Here is a 19,831-nt window from a genome sequence, read left to right as displayed (position 1 = left end):
TATAATGCTAAGCTAATACAATACACACAGATGCTGTTGCACAGTTTTAAAGCTACTAAAATGTGCTTGTTCCATATAGAATTTTTACTGTGTGCAATGGAGACAAAAAAACAGGGCAGTTCTGAAGATGTTGCTTCTTCTGGTGAAAGCAGGTTTGTAAAAAAAAATGTTAGTGCAAGTAAATATTAGTTTTTTATTTATATGCACAACTTATCACTGTTTCTTATTGACAGTAAACCACTGGAGGGGCTGTTCCACAGCCATTTAGAGGAGAGGGTTCGTCCTTTAATCGACCTGATTGATTCTCTGAGGCAGCTTGGTATTGAAGAAGATTTAGCTCTACCAAGTATAGCAGTGATTGGAGATCAGAGCTCTGGGAAAAGCTCAGTGTTGGAGGCTTTATCTGGAGTGGCCTTACCTCGAGGAAGTGGTGAGTAATTTTCAGAGGTGGAAAGTAATTAATTACATTTACTCAAGTTACTGTAATTTGTAATTTTTAAAGTTGTTTTTAAGATAGGTCATTTTACTTTTACTCAACTACATTTTGACACAAGTAATCTACTTTGCTGCATTGGAAAACTCTCTATTACTGAGTAAAAAATAAAATGCTGGGAAAAACACAATTGTCCGAATTAAAAAAATAATAATTGGCGCGGATGCGCCGGAGCACGGATGCTCACGCGTGGAATAACGAGGCAATAACTTCCTCATGCAATACAAAATGTCAGAGAGCTGTCAGCTTTTAAAACTTCCACATCAAACCTGTGAAAGCATGTGGTGGTAAGTATTTTTAACATAAACAATCTGTTTGAATGTTAAAAAAAAAGCATAGCAATTGTTAAAAGTTAAAATATAACAATGACCTGTAAAACTAAAAAAAATCCACTTTATAGTCACCTATATGACCATAATTTTTTAAGGTAAAGAAAAAACATTTATCATAGAAACCTATGCCACATGTTCTTGAAAATGTTTTATGGGGTGGTCTGAACAAATACTGCCTGAAAGGTCCAAATTATTATGTGGAATAATAGTTCATTAAAAACAATTTAAATTTATGATTTGTTGTACTTTTTACATCAAATAATTAAAAGTCACTTTTACTCAAAGTACATTTAAATTAAGTACTTTTTTACTTTTACTCGAGTAGATTTTTAGATGGGTACTTTTACTTTTACTTGAGTAGAATTAAAGTAAAGGTACTTTTACTTAATTACAATTTTACTTTTTCCACCTCTGGTCATTTTTAAATATCCTTTACGTTTTAAGTGAATTCTAAAATGCACATAGAATGACCAGCATTTACATCTAAAGCAGGATTTTTTTTCAGTCTTTTAAGTATTGTTTTATGTTATAATCACATATACATGAATAAATACAAATTTAGAAAATTAGAAAATCATTTTTGCAGAAAACTTTTAATTATTTTAAGCAATTTCTGTGTTTTTATTACCTGAAAGAACAGTGCATAATGTGGAAGTCTGTCCTAAAATGCTTAGGTATTTATGTAATCAATGGCACTTTCCCACATGGTAGATAACTGTATTATATGTTTACTACAGATTCAGGCTTTTTAAGCTAAATTGTGCAGGTTTTGGGACTTTGGGGATTTAGAGACCACTCTGTGGCCAATTTCCGCCACTTGAAAAAAAAAGTAAGGGTAATAATTATGAGATAGTAATTAATAACCAATGCAGTAGACATACCTTAGATGTGCTGGCACATAATAAACAATGACAAATACTGAGGTACTTTCCACCTTTCCACAGTTCCGTGTTCAAGTGCCAAATTTCCTAATCCCGATACACGTGATTTAACTAATCCAATGGTGAGCAATTCCAGTCATAGTGGTAAAAACTCACTTGTTAAATGCCAGATACACCGAATACTGCATTTCATCAAATCAAGATTTTTGTCATATCTGGATTGTGTCCAGATTTATTTTTTTGACTTTGACAGTCTGAACAGCCACATACCAATGTAATCCAGTTTTGCTAATCATATTCAAACCACAATTTCAACGTGGTACAATTATTTTTTAAGCAACGGACACAACTAAAATAAATACAATTTTATATTGCCATTCTAACATTGATTATTTTATTAACATTTAAAAATCCATTATTAGCTCAAATCTTAGTCTTTAAAGAAGTGTGATTAAGTGTGATTAATCACAGAAATCTATTAATCAGTTTTTTTACAGTGGTAATTGACACCACTAATAAAAATATTTTACTGGAATGTTTACTGGAATGCAATCCACTCAGATGAGACGGTTCCCAGTTATGCAGATATGTGAAAAAGTGTTTACCCCCTTCTTGATTTCAGATCATCAAACAAATTTAAATATTATCCAAACACAACACAAGTAAACACAATATGCAGTTTTTAAATGAAGGTTTTTATTGTTCTCAATCAAGAAATCACTTAAATAGGACCTGCCTGACAAAGCAAAGTAGACCAAAAAATACTCAAAGGCTAGAAATCATGCTGATATCCAAAAAAATACAGAAACAAATGAGAAAGAAAGTAACTGAAATCTATCAGTCTGGAAAAGGTAATAAAGCCATTTCTAAAGTTTTGGGACTCCATTAAACCACAGTTATCCACCAATGGAAAAAACGTGGAATAGTCGTGAACTTTTCCAAGAGTGGCCGGCCGACCAAAATTGCCGCAAGAGCACAGCCTTAACTCATCCAGGAGGTCACAAAAGACCCACACAACAACATCCAAAGAACTGCAGCCCTCACTTACCTCAGTTAAGGTCAGCATTCAAGACTCCACCATAAGAAAGAGACTGGCCAAAAAAGAGTGCCAAGATGAAAATTGCTGAGCAAAAAGAACATTATGGCTCATCTAAATTTTGCCAGAAAACATCTTGATGAACCCCAAGACTTTTGGAAAAAAATAAAAAGTAAAATTTTTTGGAAGGTGTGTCCCATTACATATGGCATAAAAATAACACCACATTTCAGAAAAAGAACATCATACCGACAGTAAAACATGGTGGTGGTAGTGTGATGGTCTGGAGCTGTTTGAATGTTCGGCCATCTGTTCGTGACCTCAAACTTCTTCTAAGCACAACAGTAAGTCCACCTCTGAATGGCTGAAAAAACAAAGACTTTGGAATAGCCTGACCTGAATCCTATTGAGATGCTGTGGCATGACCTTAAAAAGGCACTTCATGTTAGAAAAACCTCCAATGTGGCGTAATTCCGGTAAAGAAGGAAAACAATCTGGTAAAGAAGAGCAGGGTGCGAATAAGGGGAGGGACTGTGGGTGTTTAAACTCCCTAATTATGACATTAGTTTTGTAACTGCATGCAGTTTTTTTTAGCGCTGCTACACATTCAGTGTACTTCACACATCAGCATTTACAGGCCCATATTCACTCCCTGCGCCCTGCACTGCTCCTAAAGAGTCTACTCTCTGGTGATGTCAACAACCTGCAGTGCTATAGGACGAGGGTTGCCCCCTGTGCCCTGCACACTTGTTATGACAGTAAAATAAACACCACGGACAAAACAAGACAAAAGAGGCAAAGTTTTGGCTCGTGTCTTAATTACAGTAATACTTGCACAGACCATGGCACTACGTGTAAGAATCTGCTAATTAGGTTTCTTAAACACATTTTATTGCCTTTAGTAAATCACTCACATAGAGTTGTTTGTTTCCACCTTAAATGCTGCTGTGGCAGTCATACAGTCTATGGAGAAGCTTTGACACACAGGTTTCAGGCTGATGCATTTTTAGAGGCTTTGAACTGTACTTCTTTAGCTTTTAAGGTGGAACAGAACATTCATCTAGGAATCCAGGTGTAGTTTTATGTGGACTGTTTTATGTGGAACAGAAGCAGAAAAGTATCATCTACTACTATCTAAAGAACATCTACTACAGGCTCAATGTAACGTGCGTCACATTTAAAATTGTGAATATGAAACTAAATGCTTCATACACTGGTGGTAGTAGGGATAAATTAGTTGCTCATATATGAATAGTTCTACAGTAAACTCAGATCACGTTTTTTGCAGGTATGGGGAAATTAAATTTGAGACTTTGTAATATTACTCAAAGAAAAAAACAACAATTTTTACTTTACAATAAGTTTGTGATTATTGTATGTTTAACAATGTTTAACTTGAATATCAAATAAATAAATTAATTAAAATTAAATATTCATGGCGTGAATCAATACACTGATGTAAACCTTACATTTAAAAATCTGTTTGTTTTTTGTAAAATATAAATTTAAATTTCTGGGTATGAATACTACAGATTTAGAGTTTTAAATGGAATATGCAACAGATACGGGTCTAGATTGTATGTAACAGCAAACCAATAGCATTGTGAGTGTTGACTAGCTGGTGATTTTGCTATATACTATATTGTTTATGACCCCTGACTATTAAGATTATTATGTAGTATGTGCTACATTAGCTGGTGTAATGGTGTAATTTAGCATTTTTGTACTGCAGACTTCACAGCAAGCAAGCCAGATGCTGTAAGGACTGTAAGACTTCAGATCACTAAAGTATAGAACTCCACAGTACTGGTTTCCCTTTTACAACCTGAAAACCTAGCTGGACTCCATTGTTAAGGTTGAAGATGGTAAATTAAAGCAAGAAAACCACTAAAATTGTGTTTTCTGTCTACTGTAGGTATTGTTACCAGATGCCCTCTGGAGCTTAAGCTGAGGAAAATCAAAGGTGGAGTTCAATGGCGAGCTACCATATCTTACAGAGATGAGTACATTGAGTTTGATGACCCATCCTTGGTTGAAACGTATGTTGAAGAAGGTAAGGACAGTTCATTATGATACTAAAAGAGTTTACAGTATATATATATTCAGTTGAAACCAGATGTTTGCATACACTATACACATATGCATGTTTTTCCCACTGTCCGACATAAAATCAGAATAAACCTTTCCTGTTTTAGGTTAATTAAGATTACCAAAATTATTTATATTTGCCAGAATAATAAGAGGAGAGCTTTTTAATGTTTTTTTTTTTTTTTTGCAAAGTCAAAAGTTTACATACCTTTACATTTCATTAGGAATATGGACCCATTCTTTGTGACAGAACTGGTGTAACTGTTGTTGTAGGTCACCTTACTCGAACTTGCCTCTTCAGCTTTGCCCATCATTTTTCAATTGGATTAAGATCATAAAATAATAAATAAATAAAAATAATTTGAATAATCCTAACTGACCTAAAATGGGAAAGGTTTACTATGATTTCATGTCAGACAATAAGGAAAACATGCCTATATGTCTTTTTATATAGTGCATGTAAACTTCTGGTTTATATACTACTGTGTATATATATATATATATATATATATATATATATATATATATATATATATATATATATATATATATATTGTTGTGAAAGAGAAAATGTAATGTAAATGTGTCCAATAGCCCAGAATGAACTGGCTGGAGATGGAGTTGGAATATGTGATGATCTCATCACACTGGAGATCATGTCTCCTGATGTGTGTGATCTCACACTGATCGATCTCCCTGGAATCGCCAGAGTTCCTGTGAAAGGTCAGCCTGACGATATTGGAGATCAGGTCAGTGTAAAACAACAGTTTGCCTCAGGTTGTTTTATATAGCCGGTTAATATTTTGAGTTTTAAAAATTAATTTAAGGATCAGTAAAAGAATACATACCTTATTTTTATGAACACACTACAACAAAGAATAGGACATAATATCGAAAAAAGGAGGTACAGTAATCTGCACAGGGTGATTAGAGTGACTAGTGTTAGTAATCACAAGCATAGCCCGAGATAAAAGAAGTCGGGCTATCAGACAAAAGTTTGTAAATCCATTTGTACATTCATCCCAAGTCCATTTCACACTGGATTTTTCCTAAATACTACTGCTTAAAGCCCTGATGTCACCTTCTGTTAGAGAGGATAATGAGTAGGGGACATGAGATGAAAGAGAGGGTGGAGAACGGGGAAGTGAAAAAAGTCAAGTTAGCCCTGAGCCTTTATTAACCCATCATCACTTCCTATGGGTTGAGGGAACTGAACCAACAACCATCTGGTCCCCTGCTCACTTCTCTAAATTTAGGCTACGGCTTCCTCACACACTGTCTGATGTTGTATCATCTGCGGGTTATAGACTGTGGGTCTATAAAAGTGCTAGAAGTTACACAGCACTATTACTTGAAGTTCTAAAGCTTTTTTCTTGTCACATAGATTAAAAGTCTCATACAAAGCTTCATTGAGAAAGAACAAACTATCAATTTAGTGGTGGTCCCATGCAACGTGGACATTGCAACCACAGAGGCACTCAGAATGGCACAGGAAGTGGACCCTGAGGGAAAAAGAACTCTGGGTAAAGTATATACACAGCTACATTTAGCAAGGTCCCAAGGTCCTCCTTCCAACCTACATAAATTAAGCTTTATTAAGCTGTGGTTGTATTGTGGGACCTTCCCTCACACGGATCATGCAAAAAAAAACCCCAATAATAATAGTAATCATAATATGACATATGAAAAAAATAGTTACAGCATGTTAATAGACATAAGAAATACAAAAGTAGCATATTTGCTTGAGAAAAAGATTAATCTTCTGTGCAAAAGTTGGAGTGCGTGTCTAAACTGTGTATTATGGAGGCCGTGTGCACAGCGGAGCAGGAGGAGAAGCTGCTTGTGCTTTTCATGCAGACTGAAACTGGAAAAAAAGTTAAGCTCAATAAACACAGTTTAACCAGGTCTAATCAACAAAAATACACACAAATACACACTACTGTACACAACAACTATCGATAGTCTGCATGTTTACAGTGTTAAAACAAGATACGCGGGACAAATCGCTGGCTAAAATTGCCCTTTCATACCGAAACACTCAGGGTTCCTTCCAGTGGTCAGGCTTGGCGGCCTGTAGTCTGCGTGTTTAGTGCTAAAACAAGCTACAAGGACAAATCACTAGCTAAAAATTGCCTTTGTTTTTACCACTGTTATAATTAAATCATAATATCCTTATAGTTCAATTATAATGTAAATAGTCTGTTTTTGACTCGCTGCCTAGTTCTGCACTCTTTGTAATGCTTCATCATAAAACTTCAGTATAAATGAGCGGGACCCTATGATATTTAGGCTCATATTTATCCTTACCCTAGGATATTTAGAGTGAGTTGTACTGAAGGGCCCCACTCATTTATACTGAAGTTTTACACAAACAACCCATACATACAAACCTACTCAGAGTCTTACAATATATGACCTCCACATTAACATGTTGGCTGGGAAGACTTTCTAAATGGAAGCAGCTTAGTTTCCATTAATCCTCCATATTTACAGTAAACCTTTAGCAGCAATTCAATTTCCATAAACATTTATTTCAAATCTGGTCTTAAGTAGAAGGTCAGGTCCATTTACATACTGTAAGGAAGAATTTGTGGTATTCCTTGTATGTTTATTATTTCTTCATTAGACAAAACATGTCTGTAAATTCAAGGTTTTATGCTAAAGATTGCAGAAAACAAAAATTATTGTTATTTATCCCAAAAGAGCCCATAGTGTTAGATGTGTCACAGATCTGTGAAAGCTATGTAATGTTTCTTACAGCACTTTCTTAGTCATTTCAACTCCCTCAGTGTCATACAGCTCTGGAAAAAATAAATGGCTATTTAAAAAGGATGTGTTTCTTTAATTTTACCAAATTAAAAAACCTCTGGAATATAACCAAGAGGAAGACGGATGATCACAAGCCATCAAACCAAGCTAAACTGCTTGAATTTATGCACCAGGAGTGGCATAACTGCAAACTCTCCAAAACCAACCTTAGAGAGATCTTGTAGAATGAATCCATGTTCTAATACATCAAAAGCTTTATAAAAATCAAGGAACAACATAAAGCTATTATTACTATTAATTGTAATACAACAGATCTAAAACCAATATTTTATCATTTGAAATAATTTGACCGTTTATTTACAGTAAGCTTAGATTCGCAAATTTCTCCAGCACTAAGGCTGGGGTCCCATGTCGTCATGAATTCATCTATAACAGAATCCAAAACCTCTTTGATCCTTCCTGCAGAGATCGCCAGGGGACTGTTTTCAGCGCAACACCAGCGAACTCCGCCCGCATGTTTACAGCATATTACACACAGCTGATCCAACTCATAAACTGACTGCCCTTACCGAGGAGAGCTGAGAGTGTTACAGCATACAACCACTAAAACAGGACAGAGTTACCCCAGAACAAGCTTTAAACACTGTAGCACATTTTACCGTCGTTATTATGCAGTGAAATAAATTAGAGATGTTTGGTTATTAAAATGCTTTAATGAAATGATTTACATTCCATATAGCACCTTGTATGCTCAGGGATCCTCGTAGCACTGTCGGTCAGGCTAGTGGTTAGCAGCTAATGCTGGGGCCCCAGTCTTAGTGCTGGAGAAATTTGGGGATCTAAGCTTACTGTAAATAAACGGTCAGCTCTTGGTGTACCAGACTAAAGGACTGCTGATATTAATGTTTATCTTGAAGGCCAGATATGAAGAACAGTCCAGGAGGGATTTTCCTATTTATTTCTGTTCTAAAACTTACAAGTGCTCAGACTATATGAAGCTGTTAGAAATAATGAGGGGTAGATGCTTCCTGGATGCTGACTTGTCACATTCTGAATGCTCTCTGCTCAACAAAACTACTTAAAATCTCTTCAGGTTAGTTCCACCTAGTGGTGAACCCTGCTCACTACAAACACATTTATAAAGCACCTAAATAATGTGAATTGTGTGTGTCTTGTTTTTTAACAGCCATTCTAACTAAGCCAGACCTTGTTGACAAAGGAACAGAGAAAAACATACTGGATATAGTCAAAAATCAGGTTATCCCTTTAAGTAAGGGATACATCATTGTTAAATGCCGTGGCCAAAGGCAGATTGATGATAAGGTCTCTCTGGCGGAGGCTACTCGAGTGGAGAAAGAATTCTTCAAACGTCATGAATACTTCAGGTAAACTTAACTTGAGGATGTCATTTCTAATTTGTCTGGATTATTTGGAATATTTGGCAACCGGACGTATTTGGCTGAAGGTTATATTCAATTCCATTTTACTTACATAGCGCTTTTTTTTTTTACAACAGAAGTTTTACAGAGAAAAACAGGTCCACGCCTTAGAATTTTTTTCTCCCGGATGCTGCTGTATAACACAGCATGCATGAAAATGGCAGGTGTACTTGCATTAATTAACTGAAATAAACTTATCACACTTTCCATCAGTTTACTTCCTCTTCAAAAACTTTTCCAGCTAAAAAATACAGGCTATACAGGACTAGTGTAGTAATGCTAGCTGAGGTAACTTACTCTGCCATGGTTAGCATTTTTGTTTACTAAAGTATTAGGTGCTTTTCTCATTTATGACTAAAATTACATTTATGTACATTAAGTACATTTATGACTAAAACTAAACTAAAAAGTAAATTAATATGAATAAAATAGCACTACTAATGTAAATGTATTACTAAAACTACAATACCTAAGAAACTTTAGGATAACAATAACATTATTAAGGTAAACGTATCATGACTACTGTTACACTGATGAGGTAGATAAATATGTGACTAGAACAGCACTACTGAGGTAAATGTAGTGTTCTTTGTTAGTATGTCAATAAATAGTGTTAGTGTTCAATAAATATTTTTATATTAATGTCAAATTTAATCCAAACTCGCAAAAAACATGTTCTGTAATTGGTATTTGGCCTTTGGACAAGTGTTAAATTTTGTGCAATTTTGGCAAGAAATATTCATTTCAGTGTCTTACTACATTGATCAGTTGACGTTTGTAACTTTGGACCCACTCACACCTGCTTTCTGTATGAACAGATGCCTTTTGAATGAAGAGAAAGCAACGGTTCAGTGTCTCGCCACCAAACTGACTCAAGATCTGGTCGACCACATCAAAGTAAGTTTCCATATTTTTATGTGATCTAAAAATTCTAAATTCAACTCTAAAAAAAGAGTTGGATAATGTGTATATTTAAAAAATAATAATTAAAGAAATAATATAAATATTGTATTTATGCAAAACCCAACATACAGACAGGTTTTTAAAAAAATGCCTTTATGTTTTTTCTTCTTTTTGTTTTTCAGAAATCACTGCCTCTGCTTTCAGAGCAGACAAGGAAGCAGCTGTGGGACTGTAGAAAGAGGCTGGGTCAGTGTGAACCTGGCCCACCACTTGATCCACAAAAGAGGAAAGACTTTTTGATTACAGTGAGTGAAAGTTTATATTCTATAACTCAAAACTATTCAAAATTATTTTCTGTTGAATTTCTGTTCCTGGTCAAATTACATTTCCTTTCGACTTTCTAATTGAACATAACTTCACATTCTCTACTTGTGACCGATTGCAGCACAAAAGGATATTTTTTGGCCCATTACCTGAAATCAAATGTTATTGCTTTGAATTAAAATCTGGTAATAAAGGTCTTAAATTGTCTTAGATTTACTGTAAATTTGCTGTAGATATTACATTTTCAGACTGTGCTTTTAATGCCGGTAGGAAAGCACAGTGGCCCACTATAAACATCTAATCCAGGGAGGTTAACAGAGAACTATCTAACATTGGCGGCGAGCTAGCTAACATACTAACTTTTACGTCAAGCTAGCTAATGATACAGGGGAGAGAAGGTTAATGGAGAGGTAGCTAACCTTAACAGCAAGCTAGTTAACATACTTTAGCAGCGAGCTACCTAATGTTACCAGGGAAAGAACTAAGTATAGCAATGAGCTTTCTAACATTAGCAGTGAGCTAAGTAACATAGTAACTTTAGATCCAAGCTAGCTAACATACTAACTTTAGCTGCAAGCTAGGTAATGTTACCTGGGAGAGAACTAACGTAACAGCTGGCTAATGTTACCGGGGAAAGAACTAATATTAGCCGACAGCTAGCTAACGTTACCGGGGAGAGAACTAGGGTTAAACGTAAAGCTAGGTAGCGGTGAGTTAGCCAACTGAAAGGTCAAAATTAGTCTTGACTAAGCCTATAATAAATAACAAATATTTTTGGTTGTATTTTACAACTGTGGTTCTCAGACCAAAATCTGCACGCTTTACGAAGTTTTTCAGTATTAAGTATTAAGTAATAATACTGTTGCTTTATTTTAGTTTACATTTTACGGGATTAACTAGTTTTATTTTAAGTAATCACAATGTTTTCTGCAGTGAATTTGTTCAGTTATTTTCTATTCGAAAATCAAAAAAATGTGTAATTTGACCCTGAAACACCTAACCACTGTATAAGATTGTGGCTAAAAAGCGTAAAATAAACTGTAAATTCAGTCATAAGCTTACATGTTTAAAGCACTGTGTTTGTGTTTTTTAAGACCATGATGAAATTTAATAACAAGATCAACCGCCTGTCGACTGGAAGCGCAGGTAATAATGACAACTTGTTTGTTGAGCTCCGGTCAGAGTTCAAAAAGTGGAAGGAATATCTTGAGAGCACAAAAACCTCATGTAAGTAAACTCTAGAGAGACAAAAAAAACATATAATGGCAAATAATAATTGCATAGATTAGAATATGGAAACTACTTGTTTGCATAAAAACAATATAAACCAACATTTTGTTAATGTTGCTCCTGTTTACCACATCAATTTATTAGGCAATCAAGATAAAAGTGTAGTTTAATATAAGGGTTCTAAACAGAAATATTGCATCTGTATATTTTTGAGTATTATTTCTAATACTTGATATCACTTTAAAATAAGATTACCGTAATAAAAGGTATCATTTATAAAAGAGTACATTAATGGTTATTTATTAGGTCATTAAAAACAGTTAAAACATAAAAAAGGTCTGATAGAAAGTGAAAAGTGGGTCTAATAAAATAGCTGTAAACTGTAACATTTTTCTGTCCCAAATTTAAATGCAACACAGTTCATGAGACGGTCCAGACTATAATAAAAGAATACGACCTGAAATACAGAGGAAGAGAGCTGCCTGGCTTCAGCGATTATAATGTGTTTGAGACGGCGGTGCAGATACTTGTGGTCAAACTGAAGGGACCAGCTATTGAGACACTCAGGATCATCAAAGGTAGGTTTCCAACTTTTACATGTCTAATCACAGTTTCTATTTCTTAAGTTGTAACTACATTTAGTCAGCAGTATTGCCCTATACTCTACATCCTGTAACTAGCCAGGCCAAGGCAGTGTTTCAAACTGGTGCAGAGATTCTTGGGAAACTTATGATGTGTGGGTGAGCATTATCCTGCTGAAAAAATGTCAGTTTGAAGCCCTGAATGTGTCTGCAGGAGGTCCTGTACATATTGTTGAGCTGTTACTCTTATGAAGAAAGCAAGATTGAAGCACTCACAACATATACTTGACCGTCATCAGATGCCAAACAGAACTTATCACTAGATGATGACGATGATATGGTTCCAGTGTGTAGCATTCCAGGTTTCTTGTACAAAACACCACTTCAGTTGAAGGCAATAGTGGTTGGCTGATAGACAGCCCAAATATATGGTAATTTATCAAAACAACAATCCAATGCATTTCCTTTCAAAGCCTGCCAGCTGAGCAAAATACCTTTGAGTTTCTTGTAGAGGCATGTCTAGTAGTAAACAATCTCTCACCTAGAGGTACGCTCCCTAAAAGTAGACTCTGAGAGCCCTAAAAGTAGACTCTGAGAGTCTCTATTTCTATTTAGCAGTATTGCCCTGTAATCCATATCCTGCAACCATCCAGGCAGAGGAAGTGTTCCCATCTGGTGGAGAGATTCCTGGGAAACCCTTGCTGTGTGTGATCAAACATTATCCTGCAAACAGCAGTTTGAAGACCTGCATAAAGGTTACACAATGAACGCGGTAGGCGCGCAGTGGTACGCTGTCTCCCATAGAATTGAATTGTTTCTCCAGTGGTGGAGCAGTGCGTTTCCCCACCCATAACCATGCTTCCACCACGCTACCGCTTACTGCGGCCAAAGTTTCATATGGTTAACTTTGACCTGCGGCAAGCAGTACTGCGGCAGAAAATGCATGACGTGAACTCATGCAACCAAGGAGAAACTGTAGTCCAGCTAACAATAATCACAGACGTAAGACTGATATTAACGATGAATGAATCTCCTGAGCTGTACAACACTTCCCTACACTCATAAAGAGATAAGAGGAGGAAGAGCAGGTCTACATAGGCTGTAGTGACTCAAATCTACAAAACTCTGGTCGCAGAGGAGATGAGTTCTAGATAACTCCACCTATTATTAGCAGGGGCGACGCTTGGCGTCAACAGGAGCACAACCCAACCACAACTGGCCAGCAGAGTGGAAGGCAGCAAGGCATACCATGTTCAGTGTGTTAGCACCTTAAATCTGCCAGAAATCCTGCACATTTCATTAAGTTAGTGTCCCTCATGTCACTACTAGTGGAGAACAACTGTTAAATTTAATGGCTCCCATGATCATCATACCAGCAGTTGTGGCAGTGTGTTGTTTCACAGCAAAAGTAAGACTAAAGCACTCACCACTAAGACACTACATTTGAATGTAACCTTCATCAGATCCCAAACAGGACTTGGATTTGTCACTATAGATGATGCAGTTTTATTATGTAGCAGTCCAGGTTTCTTGTTCAAAACACCACTGCAGTTTAAGGCAATGGTGACCGGCTGATGGACGGCCTAGATATCTGGCAAGTTGTTAAAACAACCATCCAATTTTCTCTGTACAATCTGTACTGTCTTGACCTGTTTTGTAGAGGCATGTCTACTAGCAGTAAACAATCTCTCACCGGGAGGTACACTACCTAAAAGTTGCCTCTGAATAGTTCTATGGTATTTACTTTGCATTGGAATTTTGTGACACGAACTGTGTTCTTTGTTTGAATGTGATTCATGCATTTCAGACACAATCCAGAAACAGTTCACAGAGGCATCCAGAGCCTGCTTTAACAACTACCCTTTCCTCCAGTGTGTTGCAATGGTAAATACTCTTTAAGGATATAAAGAATGTCAACATGTCAACTCATTTTACAACCTTAATACTTTATTTAAGCTTGACTAATTTAGATTCCAGCTGCTCTGCTGGCACTGTGTACCTTAATTCTTTTTGATTATGTCCCCAGAACAAAATAGAAAACATTCAGTCAAGACAAGAAGTCAAAGTGGAGCAGAGAATCCTGGAACAGTTTGAAATGGAGGAACTGGTCTACACTCAGGATGGAATCTACTTCAAAACCTTTAATGAGACTCAGCTTGTAATAGATGGTCAGAAAGCTTCAGAGGATAATTGTGCTAACCTTGACAGCAGAAGCAATTATCCTGATATGCTAAAAGCCTATTATGAGGTAACATTTAGTAGTTCAGTGGTTGGTTAATAAAGAGGGCCAAGTAAATCTCTATGGACCAAATTTAAAAATGTCTACTCTGAGATTAGTCTGGTAATGCTTTTTCCACACTACAGGATAACTGGGCTTATTTTGAGGCTGTTTTGCAATCGCCTCACTATTTCAGTGGGATTGTAATAGATTAATTTCCCAGATTATCCTGCAGTTTGTGGCATCTACAGTACAGTGGCGCCTAATGGTTTGTGAACCCCTCAGAATGTTCTATATTTTTGCATAAATATGACCTAAAACATCATTTAGATGACATAAAAGAAGACAAAGGGCCCTATCGTACACCCCGTGTTCAGGTATATTTCTGGCGTGTTTCTATCTTGGCGGCGGAAAAACGCGTTGCGCGATTGATCCTGGGAAAGGACGTCGAAATTCAATGGTCAGTCGCGCATCAAAAACTGAATCACAATCACCATGCTCCCTGCGCTCCAAAAAAACCCATACCATCATTTCTTTACCACAGTAAAAAAAAAAAACCTTACCAAGAGCAAAATAAAATATATTTAAAAATCTGCATGACAGTTATAAGGATTTATATTTATGTTCAATTCACAGACTTAATAACTTAATTTCAGCAGACACATGCATTCTGCTGTTTGAGAATTTTAACAGATGCTTATTCTCAATCAAATGCTGGAGTTTTAGAAATAAAAAATAAACATAATGGACAAATTGACTAAACATGATTTTTTTTATTTCACTTCGCTATTATTTAACTAAAAATTCACTTTTATTATTATTTTTTTATATATCTGAAAAATAAAGCACATTGTCACCCTGGCCTCTGGGGCTGTCCGTCAATTATAATAAAAAAAATTAAACTTTTAAAATACACAGAAATATAAAGCTATATGTTAGCGTTCTTTTCTTATCACCAGGGCAAATTTATTAAAATATTAAATATATTAATTCATTAACGAAAATCTGGTCCAGCGCTCAAAAAAGACCGCAGGCGCGCGTAGCGGGTTTGGCAGCGCGCGCGGCGCGGGATTGCCTCTGTTTTCTTAAAAATGTCTTTTAATAAATAAGGTCGTATCAAGTGTACTAATTCATGGTATTAACGCACTATATTTACGTAAAATTAATTTAAAAAAATGCGCTGCGCCTCTCTCTCTCTCTTTCGCAGCGCGGAGCAGAATTCAGCGCAAGGCTACCAATAATATAAACTCAGTTTAGTTAAATAAATTAAGATGAGTAAGGACCTGTAAACTTAATCAAATATTGTCAAATATAAAGGATAGGTTTTGATGAGCTGTTTCAATGATTTGAAACTGAAACTAACTGAAACTGAAACTTTTATTATTCTGCGCACCATCAGAAAGCCTGTGATTGTTTTAAATTAGTTTTTTAATAAGTTTAGATTTAATATTATTTATTTTTTAATTCATGCATTCATATATATATATATATATATATATGATATAAATTCTTTATTTTTTTATGATCTTTTAAAAATGTCCTATTTTTCCTTTTTTATGTAAATATTTTAATTGTCTATAGTAAATGTCAATTTTTATTTTTAATTTTTAAAAAATATTTTTAATCCCTTTTAAACTGTAAATGCTCAGTGGCATTGTAAATGAGAGTCCCTATTCCGTGTTAATGATTGCTGTTAATTGCTTGATTAATATTCAATGTTGCAAACCCAGTTTTTACATAAACAATAAACAGAATAAAGAATAAAATAACATTACTGTTCCCTTATTTCAGCTGCTTCCCTTATTTGAACAGCGTGACGCACACTCAGTTTATGCGCTCTTAAAATAGGAATGAACAGAAGTCAGAGCGCAGCTGCCTCTTAAAGGGCATGGATCTAGACACACTGATTGGTTTATTTCACGTTACGCCCAAAACACACCCATGATTAATTAAAGGATTTAAAACACGCCCTTTGCTGTGCAAGGCGTATTTTTCGCGCTCCCAAGATGCCAAAGACAGAGGACACGCCCCTAAATCCAGCTGCGCAAAGTGCAATAAACTAGTGCGCTATAGATCGTTAAAATAGAGCCCAAAGAGAACCCAGTTAAACAAAGTCCTAGGGCCCTAATTTAACGATCTGTAGCACTAGTTAATTGCGCTTTGCGCAGCTGGATTTAGGGGCGTGTCCTGTGTCTTTTGCTATTGTAAGGGCGCGAAAAATACGCCTTGTACAGCTCCAACGGCGCAAAGGGCGTGTTTTAATTCCCTTGATTATTCATGGGTGTGTTTTGGTCGTAACGTGAAAAAATCAGTGTGTCTGTATCCATCCCCTTTAAGAGGCAGCTGCTCTCTGTCTTCTGTTCATTCCTATTTTAAGAGCGCATAAACTGACTGCGCCACGCTGTTCAAATAAGGGAAGCAGCTGAAATAAGGGAAGTGTAGTGTTATTTTATTCTTTATTCTGTTTATTGTTTATATTTTTTTAAAATTAGAAATAAAAACTGACATTTACTATAGACAATTAAAATATATAGGTAAAAAAGAAAAAATAGGACATTTTTAAAATATCATAAAAATTGATACATAAAAAATAAGGAATGTAATAATACTAGTGAATATAAAGTAAAATTATAAGAATGATAAATAATTATAAAATTTATATGAGTGAACGAAGAACATGGGAATTGTGGGGAAAAATATATAATTGTTTAATGTTTTTTTATATAATTTGATCGGTAAAATAATTCAAATGAATTAAACAATAAATAATACAAAATATAAAGTATTAAAAACTAATTTAAAACAATCACAGGCTTTCTGATAGTGCGCAGAATAATAAAAGTTTCGGTTTCAGTTAGTTTCAGTTTAATTCATTGAAACAGCTCATCAAAACCTCAACCTATCCTTTATATTTGACAATATTTGATTAACTTTAAAGGTCCTTATTCATCTTAATTTTTTTTTACTAAACGGAGTTTTGCATCCTCGCGCAGAATTCAGCTCCGCGCTGCGAAAGAGAGAAAGAGAGAGAGAGAGAGAGAGAGAGAGAGAGAGAGGCGCAGTGCATTTTGCCTGATTTCTTTTGATTAATTATACGTATGTTTATACCATGAATTAGTACACTTGATACGACCTTATTTATACGACCGGTATACGACACTTGATACGACCGGATTTGGCAGATATATATAAAAAAATAATAATAAAAGTGAATTTTTAGTTAAATAATAGCGAAGTGAAATTAAAAAAATATATGTTTAGTCGATTTGTCCATTATGTTTATTTTTTATTTCCTAAAACTCCAGCATTTGAGTGAGAATAAGCATCTGTTAAAATTCTCAAACAGCACAATGCCTGTGTCTGCTGAAAGTAAGTTACAGTTATTAAGTCTGAATACTGAACATAAATATAAGTCCTTATAACTGTCATGCAGATTTTTAAGTATATTTTATTTTTATAGTTAATTGCTGAAGGCTCTGGGTAAGTTTTTTTTTTTTTTTTACTTTGGTAAAGAAGTGATGGTATGGGTTTTTTTGGAGCACAGGATGATGGTGATTCAGTTTTGGGTGCGCGCCACTGACCATTGAATTTCGACGTCCTTTCACAGGATCAATCGCGCAAATCGTTTTTCTGCCGCCAAGATAGAAACACGCCAGACACTTACCTGAATACACGTCATTTCCAGACCACCACGCCCATCAGCGTTAATATATTCCAGAAGTTCATTGCTATTTTAAGGACGTGTGCGCATGGCGTAAAAATAGACTGTTGACTGGGTGTACGATGGCAACGCCCCACGCTACATGCCTTACAATAGGGCCCCTAGAGTAACCTAGATTAATTTGAAGGTGCACTCAGAGTTAGGTATTTTCAATCAATGGGATGGCAATCAGGTTTAAGTGGACAGCTTTGTTTTATTTAAAAAAACAAGGATCTATTAAAGTCTGCTCTTCACAGCACACATTTGTGGAACTGTATCATGGCATGTACAAAAAGGTTTCTGAGGACCTTAGAAAAAAAGTTATTAAAGCTCAAAAAGGATCACTCAAGAACAAGGTGTGTAATAATAGGCAAAGTCACAAAGGGTAACTTCAAAGCAACTAAAGGCCTCGCTCACATTTGCTAATGTTAATGTTCAAAATTTCAGGACATCTGTCCATGAATTGAATCTCAAGAGAAGGTGGGTCATGCAGCAAGACAACGACCCTAAGCACACAAGTCATTCTACCAAAAGATAAGTTCAAGAATAATAAAAGTTAATGTTTTGGAATGGACAAGTCAAAGTCCTGACCTTAATCCAATCGAAATGTTGTGAAACGACCTGAAACGAACAGCTAATGGGTGAAAACCCACCAACATCCCAGAGTTAAAGCTGTACTGAGGATTTGGCTAAATTCCTCCAAGCCAGTGTGAAGGATTGATCAATGGTTAGGCTACTGGAAATGTTAAATTTCAGCAGTTATTGCTGCAAAATGAGGAGATCACACCAAATACTGAAAGAGGTTCACTTTCAAGCATCACTGTATAATCTAAATTTCAGTCTTTTGATCTTCTCCCAGAATTATCTGGCTGCAAAAATAATGAATCTTGAATATTACGCATGTTGGCATAGCTGATAAATGTTAAAAATATTTTTTTTATTTTAATGCATCATCAATTTCTAGCATGCATTTCTGAATGACGTCTAAAGCTAAATCAAGGCACTAAAACTAGCAAAAACTGCATAAATTTCCTCCTGAAGGAACATTATGTTCCTGTTTCCTGTTGTTACATCTATTATCGTTTTCTCTTTTCTGACAGATCGTAGTGCAGCGATTGGCCGACCAGGTGCCCATGCTAATCCGATACTTTATGCTGAAGGAATTTGCTCATCTGCTCTGCAAAGAGATGCTGGGATTACTGGATGGAGCCAATGTTGTTGAGGCTCTGCGGGAGGAGTCAGAAGTCAGCAGACGTCGTATCACCACTCAGAACCGCATGGACCGTCTCACCATCGCTCAAGAGAAACTTAGCAACTTTGTTTGAAGAAGACATTTTGATCCGAATGACCACTTTAGGTGCAGCAACTTTTATTCCAGTACATTGCTGGGAAATATTAGAAATAGTTTAATATGAATTATGTTTGTTTAATTAATACATGTTAGCCCTATATTACTAGTTATTGAGAAATTAATAAACACATTTCCACATTGTAGAAATAATAGACGATAACTTTGAAACGCATGTTTCACAGTATATTTGATCTTAACAACACAGAGACAATCATCCTGCATCAGTAAAATTTTATTTCCTTATTTATGACTGTAATTTACTGTATTTCTGTTCCTTTGGTCACAAAAACCCAACTAAAAGGCAGGAGCAGCAGCGCACGCTCTCCCACACGGGAGGCTTCTGGCGGCAGGGGTGCTGAAGGCTCGGCCTCCATGGCAAAATCTGGACACTGTATTATCTAACTGTAACATAACATTAGAATCTACATTAATATGCAGGTTATAAATGTAAATAATAAATAATAGATAAATGGCAATTAGCCCTGT

General features: G+C 35.7%; 2 protein-coding genes across 2 annotated transcripts in view; both read left to right on the top strand.

The window, feature by feature from the left end:
* The window catches only part of LOC103039332 (interferon-induced GTP-binding protein Mx1), a 50,049-nt gene that overhangs the window by 79 nt on the left and 30,139 nt on the right, over window positions 1-19,831 (top strand). The gene's annotated exons all lie outside the window — the stretch shown is intronic.
* Window positions 82-19,583, top strand: LOC103026741 (interferon-induced GTP-binding protein Mx1). Its single transcript, XM_022674838.2, has 13 exons — window positions 82-152; window positions 234-430; window positions 4,658-4,795; window positions 5,425-5,579; window positions 6,215-6,353; window positions 8,786-8,984; window positions 9,857-9,935; window positions 10,124-10,246; window positions 11,360-11,492; window positions 11,915-12,073; window positions 13,884-13,960; window positions 14,103-14,324; window positions 19,095-19,583. The coding sequence occupies exons 1-13, from the start codon at window positions 97-99 to the stop codon at window positions 19,317-19,319; spliced, it is 1,902 nt and encodes a 633-aa protein (XP_022530559.2). The 5' UTR covers window positions 82-96; the 3' UTR covers window positions 19,320-19,583.

This window comes from Astyanax mexicanus, chromosome 21, assembly GCF_023375975.1.
Source record: "Astyanax mexicanus isolate ESR-SI-001 chromosome 21, AstMex3_surface, whole genome shotgun sequence".
In the NCBI taxonomy this organism is placed as follows: domain Eukaryota; kingdom Metazoa; phylum Chordata; class Actinopteri; order Characiformes; family Acestrorhamphidae; genus Astyanax; species Astyanax mexicanus.
This window is presented reverse-complemented; position numbering and strand designations above follow the sequence as displayed.

Coding starts and splice junctions, on each gene's coding strand:
- LOC103026741 (XM_022674838.2), top strand. CDS start 97: ATGGAGACAAAAAAACAGGGCAGTTCTGAAGATGTTGCTTCTTCTGGT. Junction 9,936..10,123: donor ATCTGGTCGACCACATCAAA/GTAAGTTTCCAT, acceptor TTTGTTTTTCAG/AAATCACTGCCTCTGCTTTC. Junction 10,247..11,359: donor GGAAAGACTTTTTGATTACA/GTGAGTGAAAGT, acceptor GTGTTTTTTAAG/ACCATGATGAAATTTAATAA.